Source organism: Melanerpes formicivorus, unplaced genomic scaffold (assembly GCF_026170545.1).
Source record: "Melanerpes formicivorus ecotype bairdi unplaced genomic scaffold, bMelFor1.0.p_v2 SCAF_5, whole genome shotgun sequence".
Taxonomy (NCBI): domain Eukaryota; kingdom Metazoa; phylum Chordata; class Aves; order Piciformes; family Picidae; genus Melanerpes; species Melanerpes formicivorus.
Window position 1 is genome coordinate 12,084,689 of NW_027142357.1, and position 13,852 is coordinate 12,098,540.

General features: G+C 43.3%; 1 protein-coding gene across 12 annotated transcripts in view; it reads right to left on the bottom strand.

Moving 5' to 3' along the window:
• Positions 1-13,852, bottom strand: part of HDAC4 (histone deacetylase 4) — a 277,155-nt gene that overhangs the window by 36,739 nt on the left and 226,564 nt on the right. For all 12 annotated transcript variants that reach the window (XM_068138157.1, XM_068138155.1, XM_068138153.1 and 9 more), the window contains 2 exons: positions 9,285-9,405; positions 4,698-4,744 (listed from right to left, as the gene is read on the bottom strand). In XM_068138157.1, the coding sequence (XP_067994258.1) occupies positions 4,698-4,744; positions 9,285-9,405 (168 nt within the window). The remainder of the gene's footprint in view (positions 1-4,697; positions 4,745-9,284; positions 9,406-13,852) is intronic.

Sequence of the window (13,852 nt, forward strand, 5' to 3'; positions counted from 1 at the left end):
AGATCTCCAAGAAAATCCTCTTTACAAAGCAATCAGCCAGCTCAAAAGCTGTCTAGTGCTGTGGTGAGCTGATTGCAAAGATCAATGAAGCAGCCCCTAGACTGCACTTACCATTAAGTAACAAAGTCAGGGAAAATGAAACTTCTGCTGAAATTAATCCCTTCTCCTTCACAACTGCTCTATAAGCCACTGGTAGCCAAAATGATGTCCTGCAGGTGCTCTGACCATCACATCACCTGATACTGCTTTACCACGATGAAATATTCACCATTGTGAAGTTACTGGAGCCCACACAAACTTCTTGAAGTACCAAGGCTACCTCTCCACAACCTTCTCAACTTGTAAGGAAAAGATAAAACAGAGCCTGATTACTGCTTATCAGTGAGTAATGCTCTGATGAGCTGGCAATCATGAGTAATCTCCATCACCCCAAGAAACTACATGGCCAACTTGCAAGCCTGAAAATGGCCTTGCAAACATCATCAGAAAAACACTGCTTAAGGTCTCTTAACTAGAACAACTGGAAATAATTTCATTATACATGCACTCTATCACCCAGCAGTACTCACACGCTGAAACTTCTCAGATTTATATTTCACCTTCTCTCACACTGAAATCTTTCATAACTCATGTTTTACCCTTGGCTCTCATCTTGGTAATTTTTTTTTTCTCTAATTTCCTCAGAAAAACCAAACCAAAACAAAAGCACCCCCAAAAGAAAGAAAACAACCCTACATGCCTGTCAAAAATGTCTTGTCATTCTCTTTGATGCAAAAAATAATTTGGTTTTCATCTGCTACTGAAAGGCATGCCCTGTGGCCCCAGCTAAGATCCCACTATAGGGCTTCTTCCAACTGTTTCCCATAGAAACTCAAATCAAGAGCAACTTGTCTCACACAACTGGCATGCTAACAGAGACTACAGTTTTCCTTCTGCTTCTTCAATAAACATACCACGCTGCTAAGCCAGCTTCCCTGACAAACCTCACACTTCGAAAGACAGTAGAAAACAGGATTGAAAGAACTTTGTGAGATCATTGTGTGTTTCTCCTACTCTAAAGGAGGTGGTCTATGCTTAAACTCACCCAGGGCATGTATAACTGCAATGCACTTTATTAGAATAAACCTTTATTAGAATAAACCAAGCCAGGTTGGAAGAGACCTTCAAGATCATCGTGTCCAACCCATCAACCAATCCAACCCACCCAAACAGCTAACCCATGGCACCAAGCACCCCATCAAGTCTCCTTCTGAACACCTTCAATGACGGCGACTCCACCACCTCCCCGGGCAGCCCATTCCAATGGGCAATCACTCTCTCTGTATAGAACTTCTTCCTAACATCCAACCTAAACCTCCCCTGGCGCAGCCTGAGACTGTGTCCTCTTGTTCTGGTACTGGGTGCCTGGGAGAAGAGACCATCATCAGCCTGTCTACAACCTCCCTTCAGGTAGTTGTAGAGAGTGATAAGGTCACCCCTGAGTCTCCTCTTCTCCAGGCTAAGCAGCCCCAGCTCCCTCAGCCTCTCCTCATAGGGCTTGTGTTCCAAACCCCTCACCAACTTTGTTGCTCTTCTCTGGACTCGTTCCAGCAAGTCAACATCCTTCCTAAACTGAGGGGCCCAGAACTGGACACAGTACTCGAGGTGTGGCCTAACCAGTGCAGTGTACAGGGGCAGAATGACCTCCCTGCTCCTGCTGGCCACACTGTTCTTGATGCAGGCCAGGATGCCATTGGCCCTCTTGGCTGCCTGGGCACACTGCAGGCTCATGTTAAGCCTACCATCAGCCAGCACCCCCAGGTCCCTCTCTGCCTGGCTGCTCTCTAGCCACTCTGACCCCAGCCTGTAGCACTGCATGGGGTTGTTGTGGCCAATGTGCAGAACCCGGCATTTGGATGTGTTAAATCTCATGCCATTGGATTCTGCCCATCTGTCCAGCCTGTCGAGGTCTCTCTGCAGAGCCTCTCTACCCTCCAGCAGATCAACTCTTGCCCCCAGCTTGGTGTCGTCAGCAAATTTACTGATGATGGACTCAATGCCCTCATCCAGATCATCAATAAAGATGTTAAAGAGCACAGGGCCCAGCACTGATCCTTGGGGCACACCACTAGTGACTGGCTGCCAGCTGGATGTGGCACCATTCACCACCACTCTCTGGGCTCGGCCCTCCAGCCAGTTCCTAACCCATCGCAGTGTGCTCCCGTCCAAGCCATGGGCTGACAGCTTGGCCAGCAGTTTGCTATGGGGGACAGTGTCAAAGGCCTTGCTGAGGTCCAGGTAGACTACATCAACAGGCCTCCCCACATCCACCAGGCGGGTCACCTGATCATAGAAGGAGATCAGGTTGGTCAGGCAGGACCTGCCCTTCCTAAATCCATGCACTTCATGCATTCTAGCCAGTCATTCTGTGCTGTGGCCTCATCTTCCCTACAAATATATAGCTGGGGTGTATATGCTAATTAGAAGTACATCCCAAAAGCAGTGAAGATCATGTTTTCCTGCACCAGCCATAAAAGTAGCAGAAGTACACAAATAGTTGGCTCTGTATCTTTTAATTAACTAGAGAAAGAAAACCAAGCAACCCAACAGAAAGCCATTTTAATGAATCATAGAATTGCTAAGGAGGAAAAGGCCTCTAAGATCGTTTAGTCCAACTGTCAACCACCGCAGCCACTGCACCATGTCCTGAAGTACCATGTCCACATGTTTCTTGAACACCTCCAGACATGGTGACTACACCCTCCCTGGGCAACATGTTCCAATAACTGCCACTCTTGCAGGAAAGATTTTTTTCCTAATATCCAATCCAATTGGAGGCCATTTCCTGTCGTTCTATCACCAGACAGTAGGGAGAAGAGACCAACACTCACTACAACCTCCTTTCAGGTAGTTGTAGAGAGCAATGAGGTCTTCTCTCAGCCTCCTCTTCTCCAGACTAAACAATCCCAGTTCCCTCAGCTGCTTCTCGTAAGACTTGTTCTCCAAGATTTTTCACCAGCTTTGTTGCCCTTCTCTGAACACCTTTTAGCAACTCAACATAAAACAAAAACCAACCAACCAACAAAAAGTCAATGTTGTAGCTGATTGCTAGTAAATTACTGAGTTTAAAAAGCTTTCTGTAGAAAACATGGAAACGCTCTGTTAGGATTGCTAAAACACTGCACACACACAAAAAAATCAGCAAATGGCTTATTTAATAATGGGAGGGTCTGTGGAGACAACAGAGCAGTAAGTTAAGTGGAAACGTTATCTGTATTGTGAGCACATTGATAATAGCAGCACCGTGCCGCTTCCGGCCTGGGTTGAGGGTTTAATGCAAGACCCCTGGGCCAGCGCTAGGCTCAGCCACTGCCTGGACTTGTTACCATTCAGTCTTCATTTGCGAATGATAATTTTTTACTTTGAATGGCATGCCTGACTGCAGGGCAGAGTAAATCCAAACCTTTTAAACTCTAGCCAAAAATTTGCCATGAATTAGGAGGCTGCAGCATATTTACAATACAAAATAAAATATCTCTACGAGTGCTCAGCAGTGGTGGGATGAAGAAACGCCGATTTTTTTTTCCCCCCTCTCTTTTTTTCTTCTTTTTTTTTTTGACGGGATAATTTTCAAAGCAGTGATTTTGCAAAGACTCAGGAAGAAAACAATTTTGTTTCATTTCCATAACAGAATCCAGACCTCTGAATCCAACCTCACGAGCTACAATTATGTATAAGAACTACCACTGTGAATTTTCAAACACAATGCCTTTTATTGTCTCTTCTCATTCTTTTCCCTTCCTGTTCTCTGAGATTTTTCTGTACTGTGACCCTCCACAGAAACTTAAGAGCAGAAAGTCTGACTTGAAAGGAAAACTTCCAAGTTTGCAGCCTTCAAAGGAAGTCAACAACACAAACCTTCAACACAAGGTATTTGAATGGCATTCATTTTTTGGTTTGTAGGTTTTTTTTCAGCCTTAAGGGAACAAACAAAAAACCCCACAAAAGTAATTTTATTACAGGGAATCTTGGAAGACAAAAACTAACATTCAGCTTTTCCATGATGGATGGAGGAGTATTTCAGTCACTTCCTTCAGAATCCATGCATGATTGTCCTGGAGCTTGAGAAATGAAATACACCAAATACTGAAGCCTGCAATTCCCTCATCCTGTGAGACATTTAATTCAAGGACAGTAAGGCAGCAGCTTACTACCTACTGCAACTTGCCAAATATTGTCCTTCAATATCACTATTTTATAAATATGTTTTCCACCTGCACTAGGAGGTAGGCAGCTCTGAAGTACAAATACTGAAGATGAAACACCTACACAGCACAAGCGGCATGAAAAGCACATCTTGATTTCTGTGTAGAAAGCATTTAGGGATGCAAGGGCTGCTTTCAAAAGTAGTAATCTCTAAGTCATTAAACATCATTGCCTGGGAAATGAGGTTTCTCATCCTAAAAGCCAGAGACAAAACATGCCTATGAATGTCACACACACTTTGGTTCTCTAAAACAGCTTAAAAATCTTCACGCTGCTTTTGAAGAAAGGCACGTGAGGCTGTCGCTTTAACCCTGCACCCCAGGCAGACCCTGTTTATGGGTAACATCTGGTTGCAATTACCCACTTGATGGAATGCAAAGCAACAATTTTTGTTACCAATGGGACTGGGAGAACAAACAGGACATTATTTACACATTAAAGAGAGTACTTACCCCGACACCACCACAAGGAAGCCTGACAAACATCGATGTTAGAGAACCTGTAGGAAAATAAAAGGACCCTGTAAGTCAAAAAGTCAAAGTTCACCACATTTTGGTCCAACTTTATGGCAATGCTGCAATCTTTGCAAACACAGTAACAAACTGGGGTTTTCTTGCAATTTTCAGAAAACATATGACCAACTCTTACACATAAGGCACACACTTGGACTTGGTCAAAAGCCTTTCCAATATAAAAGCCTCCTAGAAATCACTTTTTATGCAAGGTTTGTGTGCTCTCTTACATTTCAGGCAGTCATGCTGACTATAAATGACTGAGATGCTACCAACAACTGCTCAGCATGTCTTCTCATAAGAACATTTTAACCCCTTTCAACTGAAGGAGGATAAGAAATCATAAAGATAGGGTTAAAAAGTAACATGGTTACTAGAAGATTTGGGAGCTCATGAGCTTCATAAAAGAGGAAGACAAAAAAAGGTGGCAAACAAAGAAAATATGTTTTGACTGAGAGAGCAAAACCAACATTAAGAATTTGAGAAAAACAGCAAAAACCATATGTAGAGCTAATTTTGCATGTCTAAGAATTGTAACATCACTTTCTGGGCTTGCATGTGAGCAAATTACCCTTCACTCAAAATTCTGCAGGTTTATATTGAAACAAGAACATGCTGCCTCATATCCATCACTACCCCATATGTATGAATTCTGCACATGTCTCTGCACCACAGGCAAACAACGAGAAGGAAATATATACACGCAGACACTGTAAAAGATCTGAAGTACATTGCCTGAGATTCATTTGCTTGAGACCTACTTAAAGTTAATGAAATCTAATGGTGAAATAAACTGGGTTGAGGTTTTTTTTTCCCCCCTCACCAAACCAGGTTCTAGCTCTGGTCATATTTCTAGTGAAAGAATAAATTCCCTTAAATGCTAAGACTGAGCTGCGCAGAGCGTGAATGAGCCCTGACAGCAGACAGATGTTACCAAGGACCATGCTGAAGTCAAAGGCATCGCAGACACATACGTTACCCCTGTGACTGAAAGCGGAGTTAATGCATCTGTATTATTAATCTGAGTGCACAGCCAGATTCACTCTTTGATTAGATCCACATGAAAGTTCTTAGATCATCCTGCCTCAGACCTCCTGTCACATCTTTCACTGCTAATCCACCCATTATTTCAATATTTATCTTCTTGGCAACAATTTAGGATTGGTCTCCGCAAATTTAAAAGCCATCTTATTTGCCTAACTTTAAACTTCCTCAACAGGTTCCAAAGCTTTGCCCTGTTGAACAGAAGATGGATCTCTGTTTCTCATCCTCAGACTTTTTAAGGGCTTTAGCAACACATCCAGGGACAGAGTTATGCAACCTGCCTTGAAAGCCACCACCTTCAAACCCACTTGATAAAACACAGGAAAGCAAATCTTTGCAATGCTCAAGGTCCTCTGGGGAAAGCAACTTTGACATCATTGGTGGGCTTCTGTTGCAAATATCTTCTCCCGCACATTTAAGAAAGGGCTCTCTTTGAGCGAGGAGTCAGACTCAGAAGTAAGGAGCTACAGGACAACTGCAAAAGTAAAAGCAGTCAGCAAAGCCAAATGATACCTGCTTACAATTCTGAAAAAGCTTTCTCCGAGAGAACTGCCAGATGAAGGGGCATCCACCTTATCACTTGCAGAAGCTTAAAAAGAAACATCCTGTATTTTCATCCCCCAGCTTCACAAGCTCTTCTTTTTAGGCTTAGATTTCTCATGCTTTTTCTCCCTCATAGACATATCAAAGGCAAAGAGTTTACATGGAGTCAGCCACCAGAGTCGTACACATGTCAAGACACTCACGTCTAACAAACTCACATTTGCATATGTGAGCCTCCCACAAAGCTTTGGTCTCAATCTTCAAACCTGCCATACATTTATGCTTTAACATATTTAAAAAAAACCCACAAAGCTGTTTTGTAAATTTAAAAGCTTTTTAAACTCTCAACTGGAGAGGATGGCTGAAGAAGAGGCCGCCAACAGGCTTGTTCACCTCTATAAACAACTGTGAACATGGAATTTTTCAGGAAGGTTTTCCCAAGCCATTGGTGGCTGTTACTCTTTATCAGGTCCAGCACTGTGGAAGCCATCAAGTGAAGAAACTGGGGTTAGGGCCAGCATCACCCTTTCTGCCCTGCTCCCAGAGGAGAACTTCTCTCTGGGTGCTACACTGATGTGCCAGCCTGGTTCATGCCTCTCATCATTTTGGCTCAAAGTGCTGTCCCTCTGAAGCCCCAGCTGTCAAGCTAACCACTTGTTTTCTCCTACCTGGTATGATGACTGATAGCCACACTGAATGGTGAAGCTCTTTGTTCGTTCTCCAAGCTTGGTGTTTGACATGAGTGTCAGCTGTGCCCATTCACTGCTCCATGCTCAAGGAGAGGGCAACAGGGCAGTGGGAAGGAGCAGTCCACTGCTGTCTGGGCAGAGATGGTCATGCTAGCTGGCAGGGAGTCCCACTGCTAGAAGCTCAAGGCTAAAAATAGTGTCAAGTAGGCTTAGGAAACAAGGTCTAAGCTCAGCTAAGAACTACTGGAAAGCCCTCCCTACTGGAAATCTGGGAACTTGACATTCTGCCTATGGCTGCAGTTCTTTGACAATTTCATCTTCTTTGCAAATTACACCCAAATAGGCAACATTGTGTACTGGAATACCCACAGCTGCTAGAATTCTTTTTCTTCTTGACACAAATAAACTTGATCTCTATAGATTAATTAAAAGGAGGCATTAAAGATATGGAGAACATAGAGCAAAATTACAGAAGCACTCACAGGCAGGGCAAAGAGTTCCTTCTCCTTCAGGTTCTCTAAACAAATTACCTGGAATGATTCAGTGAAACCTGGGTATTCCCACATCCAGTAATAGCCAAATAAACTGTTTTTATCTCCAAATGTATCTGATGGAACTACTGATACAGACTGCATGGAGTCAGAGGAGGAGCAGAAAAGTATCTCAAGAGAATCTGACACCTCAATGAGCAGAAAACACCAGTGTTATGACAGTCCACCCTAAAACCCTATCTTGCAAGGGTATCTCTGACAGGAGAGCAGTGTTAGGGTGACCCACTGGCCACTCAGGCCCTCCATGCAGATGATGACCATGGCCACAAGCATGGGGCTAACTGTCTGCTCCAGGCTGGTGAAACCAACAGGTCAGGTGCTGGAGGACTGCCTACATCCCAGCACAGCACATGGTCAGGACACACATTCATGCACCTTCAGCACTATGGTTCAAGAACTTACAAAGGAAATCAGTCAGAGTGAAAGTGGTGCAACTGCAAATGAGGAGCCTTCTGCTCTAGGCAAACCTGCTCTGGCAGGAAGGTTGGACTAGATGATCTGCAGAGGTCTCTTCCTACCCCTCTCGTTCTGAGATTTTTGGATTCTCAGCTCTACCAAGAAAGATGTAAGTGCTGTTTCTTTGGACTGGTGGATACACTTTAAGTAAGGTGATAGTTCCACACTACCAAGGATATGACATCATAAATTCTTTAAACTTTACATACTAACTGTGCTATCATTCAGCCAGAGGTGTCCACTCTTAATTTCTCTGCATTTTAAAGAGGTGGTAAGTCAGCTATAAATACACCACTAGCTGTATATTGAAACGACTGGCTAATAGCTTTCCTCTTTGGGGATCTAATATACATACTGAATATGTTGCAAAATCTTTCCAGCTCTTTTGCTGCCACTACTATATTATGCAGGCCATCAAGTTAATCCTCTTTTTATATCATCCAAAGTCAAGCTAATCCCAAAATAAACTTTCCCAACTTCTAGGTTCCAGAACTGTTTTTCTGCTGATTCCCATGTGAGAACTTGCCAAACTGCCCCTCCAGCCTATCACCTTTACAGTAGCAAAGGGAGATGATGGTGTCTCCACAGAGGTAAGATGCTAAAGCCAATGCAGTTTGGTTGCAATGAGGTGTTGGCTAACTAAACAGTAACACCCTAGATTTTTCCCAGGGGAAAATGTCTGTATTTTATGACAGATGCAGCCCTCTTTCAGGAAGATCCAGTTTCCAGTGAAAGTGATAAACAATCTTACTTCAAATTAAACAAATGCAAGGCAGCTTTCTTGCAGATTATCCATACAAAGATGACATATTTGTTGATGTCTGTGCAGCTGGTTGGTGCTGCAGATCCAGGTCCTTAGTATGATGTTCCAGTTCCTACCTAGCAATGGACAACTTCATAAAATGCAGAAAAGAGTATCCAAAGATAAAAAAAAATAAAATGTCTGATTTACCTTTCCTCCTCAGAGAAATCTTCTTTTAGGTTTTGAAGACATCAAGGAAAGGAAGTTTCAGCTATCTAGAGTTTAGGGATCTACCTGAAGAAAGGGGATATCTTGCACTGCTCTCAAGCAGATTTTGAACACAGGGGGGAATAATCCTCTCGGGAACCAGGGCTGAGGATGAAGGGAGCCCCATGTCCCAGCTTTCATACTGGTACTGTTATGTGTTTGGCAGAATCACGGCTGAGGACAGTAGCAGGAGTGTTAGATGTCAGAAAGGGAACATTCTCCTCATGGAACATACCTAGAAGTTTCTTGCTGTCCAGTTTCTGTCTGTTCAGAGGGTTTGTGCCGTACAGCAGGGTATGGGCTTCTGAGTGAACTGTCTGTAGCTCTTCTAGGGTTGCTTTTCTTCCACGAATGCACTGAAAGAGGAAAGAAAAGGAGTGATGAAATCACTGATGAACTGCTTAGATCTCATTAATGAACTTTTCTTTTTCCTTAGCAAATATAAAGACAGTGACCAAAAACTACAAAGGATTCTTCTCCCTAAAGATTAATTGTAAGACAAATTTTGGTTTAAACCCTTATTCAAAATGATAGCTTTACATATAAAGTAATCTTCAGATTTATTTATGGTTGTTTTACAAATACTTACCACAGAACGTTTGCTAAATTACACAGGCATTGGCCAAACACTGAATATTCAGTTATAATCCATTAGAAAGCGATTCTCTGGTGTCCCTCCAAACAGCCTTCTGACCAGGATTATTAAGATAACCTAAAAATGCCTTCCAAAGGCACTGCTTTTCAAGCTGAACTTTGGAACAATTGAACTTGCTGCTCTACAACTTGGCTTGGAAAATCCACAAGATTCAATCAGTTGTAAATGTTTTTTTTTTTTTAAATACAATGATGCAGGTTGAGCTGGAAGTACTGTAGCAAATATCTTCACCCATGCTTCTGTGGCCAGTTGAAACCCAGAAGGCAGATGCACATCAAAGTCAAAACCCTGCCTTCACTGAACATTGTGGCAAAGCTTTTACTGATGTCAGCAGGACCCAACTCCACATTTCACAAATTGGGGAAATTTTTCCCTTTTTGTCATAGAGGTCCAGCAGACCTTTGGGACTTTGTTGCAACCACCTATTTTCAATGGAAAGCACAATGCTACCTGGGAATAGTAAACCTTGGGAATACAAGAATCATGTCACAGTGTCTTACCCAGGAGGGAGTGCTCCCCAGCAGGCAGAAAGCACCAGGGTGACATCAGGTTTACCAGAGAAGGCAACCTGCTCCCAGCAGTGGAAAAAACATCTCATCTTTTTAACTGGGAGTGTGCAATTGCCTCCAAAATGTTGGCAGGGAAAATGTGCAGCGAGTTGAGAAAAAGTTAAGGTTGGGGGTAAGTCAAAAGCTGGCCATGAGAGAGGGGAAAGAGTTATTTAAAAAGGAGGATGGCTTTGCTTCAGAAACATGTGCAGATTACTCTCGCCTCCAAAAAATGTAGCTTAGAATTACATCACAATTTTTTTTGTTCTGATTTGGACTAAAACAATTCAAAAGGAATTGTTGTGTCAAGGGGGTTGTTTCCTACAGGAGGAATTACAGGCTTTTCCCTTCTGCAATAGCAATACTAGAATATAAACAGTTAATGGCAAGATGTTGGAAGGCTCGGCAAGCCTCCTGTAGGGGGTGACCCAAGATATGAGCCTCAGCTACAAGCATCCCATTGTGCAGCCCGTGCAGGATTGCATACACCTCCTGCACAGCCTTCACCCTGGCTTTTTTCAAGTCAACTGCTTTTTTAAGACTTTCACGCTCCTTGAGGGGCAGAATTTCTAATGAGAACCAAAAAACCCCAGTAAGACAGCTTAAAAAGAAAAAAGGAGGCAAAAAGAAAATACATTCTTAAAACCAGCAGACTTTCCTATGTTCTGAAGAGGTGGTCCCTTTTGCTGTGGAGAGCTGCTGTCTCTCAGAAAGCATGCTGTGTGCTGCTGGCTTTGCAGAAGAGTGTTCAACCCAGGTGTTTCAAAGCCATCAGCGCTTCCAGCTGAGCAGTGCCAGCTTTTGCACCCTGCCACCAGCTCAGTCTGAGGGTCCTGGGGTGCAGCACTGTATGGGCACAGGGACTCCAGGACCTCCATCTCCAAACCACAGTACACAGAACAAAATCAAGAGATTTTTCTAGTCTCCAACCTTCAGTATAAGCCTCTGTCATGTGATGGAGAGCACAGAGGAAATCACTTTATAAAACCATTGGAGGCATGAGGCAGTGGAAATCAAAGCACGGCTGGAGTGCTCATGCATTCTGCCTCTCCTAATTTTGGCATTTCTCCTTTCCAGTTCCTCTTTCATTTTCTCTGTGCTTTGCTCCACCACCTAGGTTTCCTGAGGTTAATGATGAGGCAAAAATACAGCATCCCATTAAACAGGCAATAATCACAAAAATGCTAGACCCAGAAGGGATGGAAATATCTGGCAAATCCCCCTTGAACTTTTATCCTGCATTTCTTTTTTATTCATGGTAAGCCTGCCTCATTCCCCCCTTACAGGCTTTTACAGCTTCCCCCTAACCCATATGCCAACTCTTTTCCTTTGAACAAGATGTACTGACCCATTTTCAGCTGCTACATACAGGGACAGAAATAGCATTTTGTATTTCTTGGCGTTACATGAAGACACCAGGAGAACAGCAGCCCATGGCAGTAACACACCAGCTCTTCTGGATGCCAATAGCTTCAGCTCCCCAGAACGGGTAAGGGCTGCTCCCACTTAAAGTAGGTGGCCCTACTGAGACATTCAAGATCTGTGTTCTTTAGGAAGGTAGCAATGACAACCTCCTCTCTGTGTGACACCCATAACTGAAAGAAACTATGAGTGGATGGAGAACTTCCTTTTGTGCTGCAAGTAAAACACGTTCAAGTAAAAAGCTGCCACTTACTGGAACAAATATATGTATCACACATGTCACAGTGCACATTGCCTGGTTAGAAAGGATTGGCTAAGTGCATTGCTCAGCCTGGAGAAGAGAAGGCTCCAGGGAGGCCCTACTGAAGTCTTCCAGTACTTGAAGGGGGCCTACAAGCAAGATGAGGAAGGACTGCTTATCAGGGAGCAGAGTGATGGAATGAGAAGTAAAGCTTTTAAAATTAAAGAGAGAAGGTTCAGATGAGATCTTGGAAAGAAGCTTTTCCACTGTGAAGGTGGTGAGGCACTAGATCAGGTTGCTCAGATAAGCTATAGATGCCCCCTCCTTGGAAGTGTTCTAGGTCAAGTTGGGCAGGGTTTTGGTCTAGCAGAAGCTGACCCTGCCCATGGCAGGGGTTTCAGACTAGATGATCTCTTAAAGTCTCTTCCAATCCAAATCATTCTATAATTCTATGAGTATGCTCCAGTGGCTTTTCCACCTTTCTTTTTTCCCAGCTCACACACCACAAACTTCGTCCTTAGCACAAAGAAAAAAATTAATTCAATCCCTTCAAAATAAAGTTAGAGAACACAACACATCCTTCATTTCTGTTTCCAGACCTATCATGACTTGTATCTCAGTCTAAAGCTCTGATTGTCATCAGCAAACTTGCTCAGAGGACCCTCCATGCCTTCACCAAGGTCACTGATAAAGATGTTGAACAACACAGCACCCAGTACTGATCACTTGTTACAGACCTCCAACTAGACCCTGCAGAGTTGACTATGCTCACACTTTAAACACAGCACAATTGCTGCACGTACTTGAAGACAGACCCTGCTTGAGAAATTCCCCATCCTCCTCAAGCAGCTTGGGGCTTTGATTTCCTCTGAAACACACTGCAAAACCACCTATTGATTTCCTCATGCTCCTGATGAAGGCTGGGAGGATTATTCTGTGCCATGATTGTGGGTTTTTGTTTGGGGGGCAGAGTTCTTCTACTGAGATTGCCTCAATTAGTGTAATTGTTGCTTTTAAATTCTGAGTGGACACCAAAGTAATTGCTGTATTTTATAAATCTAACTTAATTAAACAAGAAATACTCTAATCCACAGCTGTTGTTAAGTTTGGACAACTGCTTTCACTCCAAAGGGTCATCTTTAACCCTGTGCAATTCTGCCAGACTCTGCCAGACCTATCACACTGCAAATCCAGTGCACATTTTCCCCTCAGCTGGACATAGAACAGTTCTTGGCCAACTTTAGCACATACATATCTGTTTCACTGTGGAAAAATGAGAGGTGGGGGGGAAGCAATGGAGGGTTTTTTTGTGTTCTAAAAATATTCGTGCCCCTCCTGGTTCACTTCTATTGCCTTCAAGAGAAATGGTAGGAACTCAGCACTTGGCAGGCTGTCCCAGATCCTCTCAGCTGCCTGATGAAAACAGGTTTTCACTTAGTTCATTTCTGAAATTTCAAAGTAAGTATTTGTTTGCATGCATGATAAAAATATTTATCTGGGAGCCCTTCTCTGACTTAGGGCATGTGTGCAACAGAAACACCAGAAGAACATTTCCAGGACACGGACGCTGAGTATTGTTTGAGTTCGCATGAGAAAGCAGAGCTGGGATTTATTTCCAGTGTGCAGTTGTGGGGGGAATGGGAACTGCTGAAGTCCCTCAGGAAGAGGACAGGGATCCAGCCGAGTCTGTTCTGATCCCACATGTTGCATATGGGATTATTGTCTACACAGGGCACTGTGTCTTTAATCCGTGTCAAGCAACTACTTGCAGCCAACAGGATCAAACTATACACACACCCAGAGCACAGCAAAGGACTGCTAAGGAAAAAAGGGAAATGTGAAGATATGGAAATATCGAAGTTCAAACTGCCCTGTTACAAATTTGTGTTGTAAGAAATGGCTTAAACTACTTCACTGCAAACAATTTTCACATCAGG